Source organism: Lepisosteus platostomus, chromosome 1, assembly GCF_059453375.1.
Source record: "Lepisosteus platostomus isolate fLepPlt1 chromosome 1, fLepPlt1.hap1, whole genome shotgun sequence".
Taxonomy (NCBI): Eukaryota; Metazoa; Chordata; class Actinopteri; order Semionotiformes; family Lepisosteidae; genus Lepisosteus; species Lepisosteus platostomus.
In genome coordinates this window covers 79,925,196-79,937,453 of record NC_142611.1, presented here as the reverse complement: position 1 = coordinate 79,937,453, position 12,258 = coordinate 79,925,196, and the positions used below count along the sequence as shown (strand labels likewise).

The window sequence follows — 12,258 nt, the reverse complement described above, 5'->3', positions numbered from 1 at the left end:
CTGCCAGTACACCTCCACACTGGGATTAAACTGATCTTTTGATTATGAGGGTCATTTAGGAATACTTAGAAAAATACAAAGGCCCAGTTATTATGGCTTCACAGCATGAGGAACATAACCACCTAATAAGCTGGAAAGTAAGCAGGAGAGCACAGATTAAAATAAGAAGCCACAAGGCTCGTGCTTCCTCCCTTAAACAAACACATCCATGGGGTTCCTGCAGAATCACTTTCGAAGAAAGAACATATATAGCAAGAAAACACGATGTGAGAGAGTTTGCAAAGGCAGGGGTCTCAAATAACATGAGATTCCAACAGTGTGTGCTATTGCGGTTGGTGGGGGAGCATTTCAGAGAGAGTGGGGTAGATAGTAAATAAATAGACAGCCGGTGTGGGCAAGCCCCTAGCTTCATAATGAGTGTTTCACTTACTGTGTAATTTGGCGTGATTGTCACGGGTACCCCATCCTCGGTATAATGGGTCTCTGTGAAATCTTGGCCCAGCAGCTGACTGCAAGAAAGCACAGATAAATAAAAGCAGTGTGATTCTTTTTATAACTCTCACTGAATTTATTTTATTGCCAAGTTAAGAAAAAAAGAAAATTATTTTAGCGCAATATGTGTTTATCATGTTGTCAGTCACTAGTACAAGACACATAATGGAAATGTCATTCACTTACACAAAAAGGAGTACTATTCCAAAGCTCAGTACATCAGCTTTTATTGCTACACTAGACTGGCAAACCACCACTGCTTTCCAAAGAAGGTTTATAGCAACAAATAAGCAATGCATTTGTTCAAGTGGTTCACACTGTAATTAAACAAAATAATTGCAGAAAGAAGAAGAAGCGATCTTGTCTGAAGGTTTTCTGAACGCACAGTTCAGTGAATTGATAGATACACAATGCTGTTTTCCTCCAGATAAGATTCTAACAATAATGACAAAAACAACTTTTATGCCTTCTAATTAAACTCCTAACAGCAGGATTACAGCCTCTAACTGCCAGACCGCTACTGGAGGGGGAGGGAAATATGAAAGGTATGAACCATAAAGCCTTGATTACATTAAAAAAATACACAAAACACCTACAATGTATACAAGAATGTACACATTCTTTTTAAGCAACAAAATGCACACCGATGATTAAGAAAAAAGAATGCTTCTCTGTTGCCCCATATCAGACTGAAAAAACAACAAACCCCCCCAAAAAACATTAACAAAGCTGCCCCGGTCTTTTCAAAAATCTGGCGGCAGAAAGTTGAAAGATCAGAAGCAGGGCACGAGTTGAGAGTCAGCCCCTGAGCTCTGTTTTTCTAAGAGATGCTGGTGTAATGTCTGGGAAGAGGCCCCAGTCTGCCTCACAGCTGGCTCTGAGATCTGGAGTGGATTCACACAAGAGAACGTCAGCGCTATCGTGTCTAAGAGATGGCAGACGCAGTCCCACTCACGATCCATGTAAGGCTCTGCTCAGAGACACCAGGGGAAACAGAGGGAGCATTTACACTTAACCCAGTGAGCACAGAGAGCCTGGGATATACTGGGAGGAAAATACTACAGGGATGGGGTTGAGGTCTAAACAAAGTATTCAAGCATGATTCACATTGGCTTCCTCTTATGCCAAGCTCATTATTCTGTTTCTGAAAAAGTGCTTTATTAGTGCAGTCAGACTTTGTGCATACTGTATGCAGGATGGGATGCATAACATAAAGCAATGATTGTGGAAAGATGTCTAACTTTTATGTCAGGAACAGAGCTAGTCTGCATCACAAGTACTTTTATTTATTTACTCCTGTTCATCTCCTCTGTAACTATTTGAGCTTCTTGATGCTCATCTCCTATACCTGCCTTCAAAGCTGCTGCCAGAAAGTCCCTAAGCTGTGTGCTTTCATTGCATATTCAACACAGTGATGCCTATTCATGGCAACTGGGGTTCAGCTTTTCATGATACAGATACAATGAGACCTGTGTTTCCTATGTATTGTCTGTCTGACAAAACATGGAAATTGTGTGGGGATTCCCATGATGATCAGATGTATTGGAACATGGAAGTTGTCTATAGGAAGTTGCCAGTTAAAGAATGATTTCGTAAACACTTCTGCTATCTGTCTTTCTCTCTCTCAGGGTTCATACTGGGTGCACACTATATAAAGGATCCATTTTTGTAGTTACCATGCGACAGTTTAACATCCTAAGGCTAACTCACGTCACGTACATTACAAAGAAAAGAGAACTGCACATTTCCTGCTCACGCTTCAAAGCTGCTGAATTCTGAGAAACACATTCACTTTGCAACTTCTGAATTGGTAGATTTGACAGGGTTGTAAAATAAAAGCATCTGACTTCATGGTTTGAAAACAAGAACACCTCACAATGTCTGGAGAAATTCTCATTTATTATGCGATGTTGTGATGTTTCGCTGTCTGTAACGAGCCCGCAGGGGCTGCTTTGCATAATTTCAAGATGGCATTGCCAATCTTACTGTTTCTAGCTCTCTGGAAAAGCAGGAGGAAGAAATAAGAACCTAACAAAAGGAGCACAGAAAACAATAATGACTTGTTTGCATTAAAGGTCACAGCAGACACGAAGCATGTGGAGACATTTGCTAAAAGACAGCTTTTCAACATCTTGCTGAGCAAATGCTTCCTACAAATTACCTGTTATTACAAACCAGTCTGTCTGTAATTGTTACTGCACATTCCAAACTGCTTTCTTTATTTTAGTAGGAGAAATCTGGGTGACAGGTTATATCTACATGAACAGACGAATGAATTGTGTTTGCCATTAAAATAAATTAGTTTCAAATGTGCAGTAAGATTCCTTTAATCTAATGTTTATTATTGTATCGGCGCCATGTGCTGCATAAGCATTTTGCTTTATAGACAGTATTAGGTTTAACAACATAAACATGCAAAAAGCCATTTTCTCTTCCATGACTGAATTTGTGCAGCTTGTGTTAACTAAACTTGATTTACAATGTGTGTGGTAAAATGGTTTAGCTAATCAAGAATTTCTGACAAGTTTACTTTATGAATAAAAGCTCCACATCCCATTGGCTGCCCAGATGTGTGCAGCTTCATCATTTCTCTCAACAAAATCTACCTGCATCCTCAGGCGTTGGTTCTGATTTTCATTTTATGGTGCATATCTTTAAAGAAAACGTCGAAGGCACTGTAAAAACCCTGTAGAACATATGTGGGGCATTTCAAAGCCAAGACGTTCAAGTAGATCACAACAGACAGATTCATCTCCTACTAATCCTCTCTAATCTAGTATTATGTTGTCTAATCATTTGCGGATTTAATATGCGGAGTTTGGAGACCAGTCACTCATTCATTCTCACATGCCATATGCCTGTTAGGCTTCACTGCTCTCCACCCCTGTCTTTTGTTCTCCTGTGCCTTATTTATCTGCTGCTGCCCCTGTCTCCCTCATAGCTGTAGAAGCTCCCCAGCCGAAACGTGTTTCTTGTCCTTAACTTTCAGCGTGGAATGATGCTTTACCTGTTCCACTTCAAACTCAAGATTCTCTTCTTCCCATTCCAGGGAATTACACACAATGTCAGGAAAAGGTCCGAATTACTTACAGGTAATTCTTTCAATATTTTCTGATAAATCCATGCATTCACATAGGAGTTTTCACCTCAAGGTACTTTACATACTGATGTCACTGACAGAAGATTTGCGCAGGAGAAACGTGCTGGGCTCATATTGCAGAGGTTTATGGATAAAAAAAAAACATTCTCTGCTATGTATGTTTGCAAGCAGCCATATAACCCTACAACTCACAACTGTCAGCCCACTGAAACTCAGGAGGTGTGAGCCTGGTCAGTACCTGGATGGGAGACCTCCTGGGAAAAACTGAGGTGCTGCTGGAAGAGGTGTTAGTGGGGCCAGCAGGGGGTGCTCACTCTACAATCTATGTGGGTCCTAATGACCCAGTACAGTGCCTGCAAAAAGTATTCACCCCCCTTTTTCACATTTTATCGTGTTACAGCATGGAACCATGATGTACAGTATTTAACTGAGAATTTTTGCCACTCATCAACACAAAGTACTTTGTTTCTGTTTTTTTTATTTTTAATTAATTAGTAAAATGTCTGGATTTCTTTTCACTTTGACATTATAGAGTACTTTGTGTTGATGATTGGCAAAAATGATCAGTTAAATATCATGGTTCCATGCTGTAACCCAATAAAATGTGAAAAAGTCCAAGGGGGGTGAATACTTTTTATAGGCACTGTAAAGTTACAGGGACACTATACTGAAAAAAGGGCCTTACGGATGAGACGTAAAACCAAGGTCCTGACTTTCTGTGGTCACTACAAATCCCAGGGTGTTTCTCGAAAAGAGTAGGGGTGTAACCCTGGCGTCCTGGCCAAATTTCGCATTGGCCCTTACCAATCATGGCCTCCTAATAATCCCCCTCTCTGAATTGGCTTCATTACTCTGCTCTCCTCGCCACTGATAGCTGATGTGTGGTGAGCGTTCTGGCGCACTATGGCTGCCGTCACATCATCCAGGTGGGGCTGCATATAGGTGTTGGTGGAGGGGAGTCCCCATTACCTGTAAAGTGCTTTGAGTGGAGTGTCCAGAAAAGCGCTATATACAGTTGTGAGAAAAAGTTTGTGAACCCTTTGGATTTCTGCATGAATGGCTCCTAAAATGTGATCTGATCTTCATCTAAAGTAAGTCATAATAATCCATTTGTTCTTATTTAACAAACAAATTAAACAATTAAGGTCATTGATGGAAAAAGTATGTGAACCCTTATATTTAGTAACTCGTGGAACTACCTTTATTGGCAATAACCTCAACCAAACTTTTTCTGTAGCTCGAGGTAATCTGGCCCATTCCTCTATACAACACTGTTTCAGTTCATGTAATTTATGAGATGTCTTTCTTTACTGGCCTGCCTGAGATCACGCCACAGCATTTCAATGGGACTGAGGTCAGGACTCTGACTTGGCCATTCTAAAATACAGAATTTCTTCTGTTTGAGCCACTCTGTTGTTGATTTACTCCTGTGTTTTGGATCATTGCCATGTTGCATGACCCAACTTTTTTTGAGTTTTAGATCACAGACAGACACCCTGACATTCTGCTGTAGAATTTCCTGATACAACTTGGAATTCATTGGTCCCTCAGTGATTGCAAGCCATCCAGGCCCTGAGGCAGCAAAGCAGCCCCACACCATTATGCTCTCTCCACCATGCTTCACAGTTGGGATGAGGTTTTGGTGTTGATATGCAGTGTTTTGTTTTCTCTTGCTCCAAACATAATGCTGTGTACATTTACCAAAAAGTTCAAATTTTATCTCATCTGTCCACAGAACACTGTTAGAGCAGTGCTGTGGAACATCCAGATGGTTGAGACGTGCAGCAATGTTTTTTTTGGAGAGCAGTGGTTTCCTCCGTGGTAACCTCCCATGAACACCACTCTTGTTCAGTGTTTTTCTTATGGTAGACTCATGAACACAGACGTTATCAAGTGTAAGAGATGCCTACAGATCCTGAGCTGTCATCCTAAGGTTCTTTGTCACCTGTTTGAGGATTGTACAGCGTGCTCTTGCACTGATCTTTGTAGGACGCCCAATCCTAGGGAGAGTAGCAACAGTGCAGATTGTCTTCCATTTGTGAACTATCGGCCTGACTGTGGACTGATGGAGGCCCAAGTCCTGAGAAATCCTTTTGTAACCCTTTCCAGTCTTATGAGCTTCAACAACTCTTCTTCTGAGGTCCTCTGAAATCTCTTTTGATCGGGCCATATTGCACTGCAACAGAATTCAATTGTGAAGAGCAGTTAACTACAATTGTGTGATATTTTTCTACGGCAGGGCAGGACAAACCCACACCTGAATTGATTGGAACACCTGACTCATTGATTGGAATACCTGATTCCAATTACCCTCTTTTCAAGATGTCATTATCCTAGAGGTTCACATACTTTTTCCATCAATGACCTTAATTATTTATTATTATGACTTAGATGACGATCAGATCACATTTTAGGATAATTCCACAACTGAAAGTGTAAGCAATTATTATTATTATTATTACATACAGGAAGGGACCCAGTATGTCCATCATTAGAGTGCAGCCCCACCCATGAGCCCCGCTGTACAGCACATCAGGAGGAGGAGTGAGAAATTTGTTATATCCAGACATAAAACTTGCAACACAAGAAATTTCTTGATAGCAAAGTATTATCCAGATTTTAGCAAGTACGATCTGTAATGGGCTCACTCTGAAAAGTTACTGGGTCAAGATATGCACAAAGGGAATTGGGGACCAAGGTTTTCAGAAATTTAAAGTATTTTCTAAACTTATCTAGTAGCTCATTGGAGCAAAAGGGAAAAAAGTCTGTAATCTGAAGCACGTCCATTAAAACACTTGCTCTGAAAGGCGCAGATACAGTACAGTACACTACCAAGTCCAAGTTATTAAAAGGTGTAGCAATTTAAAATTCCTAAATCATCCATTAAGTTGGGCTGATGATGTTAAAAATAAGAGCAATATATTCACTTCTAAATCTTGCAAATAAGACATACAGAAACACAGTGAATGTCATGCCAGTAGTGAAGTGAGGACATGCAGAGGGTGTAAACTGGAGGTAGATGTCTGTGAGATTCTCTATGAAAGAATGGCAACTTAGAGACAAACAAATCACTGCAATCACCAAAACCAAAAATCAACAAAAATACACTGTGCCATATGTCTAAAGTATGTTCGAGTAGGGAGCCGCATCAGTATGTGTTGGGAGCAAAGGAATGGGTGACCATTCCCAAAGGACTTTCCTCATGCCTGAAAAAGGCTCCACAACCAAAACCAAGGGTTTTTTTCTTTACTGTTCACCACGGAATGAACCTTTACCTCTACCTGTGCCTAGAATTAAATGTAACAGATAACGTTTTTATTTCCTGTATGAAATTGTAAGGATCTGTAAGGATGAACAGATCATCGACAGGTTCTTTATCTCCCATCTCTAAGTGTGTATCTTTGTCACTCATACTTTCGGGTTGATTCATTTCTTACATCCTGTACCGTTTGTCTTCTGTTGGGGTGCTGGTTGTTTTTGACACTTTTTGGTGAACCACAGTGTTTTTTTTACCCAAAGATAGTTTCTTAAAAACAATTTCTTGAAAAAACATCGACTTGAAAGCAGGGTGCTGGGACAGTAAATCTGGGTGGAACATTACAGTGACACCCAGACAGGTAAACACCAGCAATTCTTGGAGTGGAATGGCTCCTTTGAGCAAAAAATGACAGAAATCCCCCTAAATAATTCAGACACCACTTCATTGGGATATTGAAGAAAGAAATTAAAGCATCTGAGGTTTAAATAATCTTGTCTTTTAAATTACTATTCTAAAAATCACAGGTTCAGTTTTGTCAGTTACAAAGCATTACCCAAACCACCCAGATAAGATAAGATTTATTTTCTGCTGTGATTCTGAATGTCTTGGGCAAATTAAAAAAAATACTTCATAGAAGTCAATAATGGAATAGATTTTTCATTAATATTGCACATAAAGGAAATTAAATATGATTTGTACAAATAATTTAAAATGTTTTATTGTGTTTAATGAGACGGATAAACTGGCAAAAAAAAAAGCCTGTAATGTATTATTCTTGTTTGTGTGTCTGAATTTCATATCTGAGGAGATGCAGCATCTTTTGTTAATAAAGCAGAAATCCACAGTAAAATAAATTGATTCATCTTCCAAGAAAGGAGCCATGGATTTCAAAACAACAAAGAGATGAAAAGACTCAAGTTCAGCCTGGTAAAAGTTTTCTTCATGAATGACGCAGTGAAATACAAAAGAAAGAAAATACACTGAATGCATTAAATGCAGGTCAGGCCACTGTATGAGAGATGTTAAGATTTAAAAAATGAGAAACATAGATGTGAAAAGGCTCTTGAGCCCATTAGAGATGGCTGGAGCCCTGTAATCCAAATTATTCCAACACATTATATTGCCATCTTTTGATCATCTTTGTGCTGACTGACAAATTGAAGTTTAGTAAATCTAGGTGAATTAAGTTTATGTCAAAGTGCTCAGCAATGACTGCCCTATTATGAAATATACAGTATATACAGTATATACCTTCCTTTGCTTATTGCTATTTACCTGACCCAGTTAGATAAACAGATAAGCAAATATGGCATGCTGAAAAGAGAAGAAACACAACATTTCAGCTATGAAGCCTTCTTTGAGTAACATCAGGTGACACCCAAAGAAGGCTTCACAGCCGAAACGTTGTGTTTCTCTTCTTCTCTTTTCACTGTGTAATAAACCTTTATTGTTCCTTTGCAGCCTACTCATGCTGATGCAGCTCCCTACTTGAAGTACTTCAGCAAATATGGCAGCCCTACCAAAAGACTTGGAAATTGTCGGTTTAGAACCTGCTTGTTTTAAAACTAACTTAAACATAAACCAGTGAACAATGTGATCTAATCCAGACCACATATATGTACCTCAAAGGCATTTTATGCAGTGCATTGCAAAAGTATTCCCCACCTTGTAATGATATTCCAATGTGTTGAAATAGAAATGATGCACATATATTGTTAAAGGCTGAAGCAGGTGACAGTGGAGGTGTCTCTAAGAATCTAGACCTAACACCTAACTAGTGTCAATATTTTCACTTCCTAGAGATCCAAACCAAGGGATGTTCACTTAGTTGTGCAGGGTATAAGACACACTTATCAAATGAACCTTCTGGTTTACCTTTGTTAATTAAGTTCTGGGTAAATGAGTAAGAGTGTCAAATGTGTAGGATAACTTGTGAGGAATTAGGGAATAAATTACACAATTAATGTTTAAATTAGGAATGTGGCAGATGTAGAGACCAAGACCAAGAGATCAGAGGAGGTGTGTGAGTCTAGAGCTGGTCAGGTAGGCAGAATAGAAGCAGGGGAGATTGGTTTGCTCACTGAACAAGAGAGAACTGTTTTGCCTGTGGATAACACTGTGAAAGCCCACTCTCTGTTCTTTTTGGATAATGGAGTTGCAGGATTAGAACAATCGACAGTAAAATGTGCTACTGCCCAAAAGATGGTAGTTTTTTAAATCTGCACATAACCCAGACCTCATACAGTATACTGTATGTACCTCAAAGGTATTGTTTACAATAAGTATACAAATGTATGTACCCCCTTCTGATGATGTTCCATTGTATTGAATTCGAATTAATATATACACATTATTTAAATGAAACCTGAAGGCTCAAGCTGAACACTTTTATGAGGGTGGGAAGAGTATGAGTACTTGAAAGGCTCATAATTTGAATTCAGAATTTTAGTACAAAATCACAAGGAACTCAGTTTCTCACCATGCTCAGAGCGGGTAACACTGCCCTGAAGATCAGTCTAAATCTAAATCCCATATACGACCCAGCTCAGCCATAATTCACCCATTATGCAAGCTGTACTTTTTATGTGAAAGACACTCAGAAGAGAAGTCACATTGGGAGGCTGCAATCAAATCAAATCTAGTCAGGTGACTGTACATATGATTCAGGAAATGCATCCGCTAAAGTGGGGGGAGGGTTTCTTACTCAGGCAGTCAGTTAGATTAAGGGCATATTACTGACTGTAATATTTTTAATATGTGGGTGACTCAACTGCTTGGTGCAGAAGGAGAAGAAAAGGAAGACTTAAAATACCCGTCTCTACTTATTGTGCTCCCATGGAGTATGAGAGACTTGTGCATGTTAATAAACACTGTTCACAAAAATACTCGCAGACGATCGGAGTTAAGGGGAGTTGGGAATGCAAGTCTGGGAAGGGTAATGGCAGTTAAGTCCAATTGGCCTCAGCTGTTCTAAATCAGACTCATTCTTGATGTCATTTTGTTAATTAAAAAAACAACTTTTTGTATCCCTCCTCCACCCCACCGTCATCTCCTCACTCTGCCTGTCCTGTGCCAGAGGGTTCACCCTCAACCAAGCTGGATCAAGCCAAGTCTGCTCTGACAAAAATAGTCAGTAATCTTTAATACACGGAATTCTTCAATACACTTAATTCTTGGGTTTCGGTATTCCATGTGAATCAGTTTTTGTGACAAAATAATGAACATTATCTGTGAAAATGGGTGACTATATCTATGCATTTGATGAATGAGAATGTAGTCATTCAAGAATGAACTCTTTTCAGTTCAGTAGCACACTAAATGTTCCTTCAGCACTACCTGTGGTGCTACAAAAAATATAAAAATATAAAAATATAAAATAAACTATTTGACACACGGGGACGGGCAGTGAAAAACCATTATAAGCTGAACAAGTGTTGATGCAATGAAGGAAAACTATAAAGTCTAAAATCTGAGCTTACAGAGGAAATGAGAGCTTCTGTATATGGCAAAAATTAAAAACGAATGCTCTATGTGAGATGCCATCGCATCAATGGCATAACAATAAGACAGATGCAATACTATACATTAGTTTTCAAAATATTAGGCAATGTGATTAACTCTGTATACAACAGAGCACCTCAGTGCAAAAAATGCGATATTTGTGGTTATTTTAATTTCATGGCGAAGGCATCTTTAAAAAATATTCAATTACCTTCTGAGTTTGAGGCTGTCGTTCATTTAGACTTGACAAAAGAAGGTTATCAACGGTGTTTGCTGTTGTTGATATTTAAGAACAGTAGGCTCATGGCGTTGGGGTTTAATGACTCATTTCAGTAGTGCTTTATGGTTTACAATTGGAGTTGAACAAGTGCCTATGGCCACTAATGTTTCATCTATCATTTACAGTATGAATAGAGCACATGGTCTCTGTTCCTCACTCCCCACATGTGTGTTGAATAATCCTGCAGTGATAGCAAACAACAAATAATAAGAGAGCTCCTTCAAATATACACAGCTCACGAACACATCTAATTGAATCTAATTGAATGAAACTTATGGAATATCTAATATGTCATTTTAAATAGTGTTGCATAATTTTAAACAGGGCAGGTAAACTGCAGACCTCATATAATTACTTTTACTATAATTTCCACAGAAAGCATCCCAGCATACAAAACAATAATTCATAACGCAGAGAGTGACAAGCACATCCACAGCTCCAGTTTACTCTGCTGTTCTGGACCTGTTATTGCTCCTCAGGCACTGCTTTCATGTGTATTATTAGACACTGTAAATAACCAGAGGGAAAAGACACATTGCAGCCCGAAAGGATTGCTATTCAGTCCATCACATTCTGAGCTTCTTAGCAAACACATGAGCCCAACCACTACATGCATGTCATTCTGTTTTTTCTTTTATCACCGGTAAACACAGCCCTGACAGGGAAATAAATGCATATTTTTATGTGGAAAAAAGGAAAGCATATGAGTACAGCACAAATGCCAACAGCTGAGAGCAACACTTTTATCCCTCAGGCATTGCTATGTGCACATAATTTATTCCTTTATTTATTTTAGCTGTTGAGTCACAATCTGGGGACCTATCTCAACAGCAGGGAGCATACTATAACGATCTGATTAAAGCACCTTGCTCAAGAGTTCAACAGCTCTGCCACACCCAAGATTTGAACCCCCACCACTCTGTGCTGGAGGCCACAGCCCTAACCACTGCTCCACTGTTTCCCCAGTTGGGCTGTTGACATATTCTTAATATGAGAAAATGGAAAAAAAAACCCGCCCTATTTGCTAAATGAAAGAAGAGGTGGTTTTACAGCTCTATTGTGAGATTCACCAGTCACTACAATCCAGATGGTATTTGGCTCTCTGCGGTTTTAAAACTCTTTCTTGGCTGAAAATAAAAAGAAAGTTTGATTTCATTTCATGGTTCCACACCTCCCTTTGCAAGTTATTTTTTGAAGGATGAGGAGCTCAAGGAATGTACCCTAGAGAGAGGACTCGGTGCTGCATCAAAGATTAACAACCTTGTACATGCAGGCTTTGGGTACATTCATCTTCTCATCGGCATCTGCAGAGAGTGGACCTTCCCGTCAACAGGAAGCCACCTGCAGCTGCGGAACGTTTGAACTGATAGAATAGGAAGTGGCACAAGCCTGCCTCACAAGCCTGTTGTTTAACCAGCATCGAAACCAGCAGGAAACACCTTTGGCAAAGTAACACCTCATAATGAAAAACCGTAGCAACTGTCTAGTTCCTTATTTTTAAAAAGAAGAATCAGAAGGTATTGTTGCTCAAGTAACAAAATGCTATGAAAATGAAATAATATTCTCAGTGTTCTTACGAATTAAGTTCCTATAAAATTTATGTTTCCTCATATTCTGTACATATAT

General features: G+C 39.3%; 1 protein-coding gene across 1 annotated transcript in view; it reads right to left on the bottom strand.

The window, feature by feature from the left end:
- adam19a (ADAM metallopeptidase domain 19a) overlaps positions 1-12,258 on the bottom strand; it is a 128,383-nt gene that overhangs the window by 44,797 nt on the left and 71,328 nt on the right. Inside the window, exon 4 of the mRNA XM_088638245.1 lies at positions 431-509. Within this exon, the coding sequence (XP_088494371.1) occupies positions 431-509 (79 nt within the window). The remainder of the gene's footprint in view (positions 1-430; positions 510-12,258) is intronic.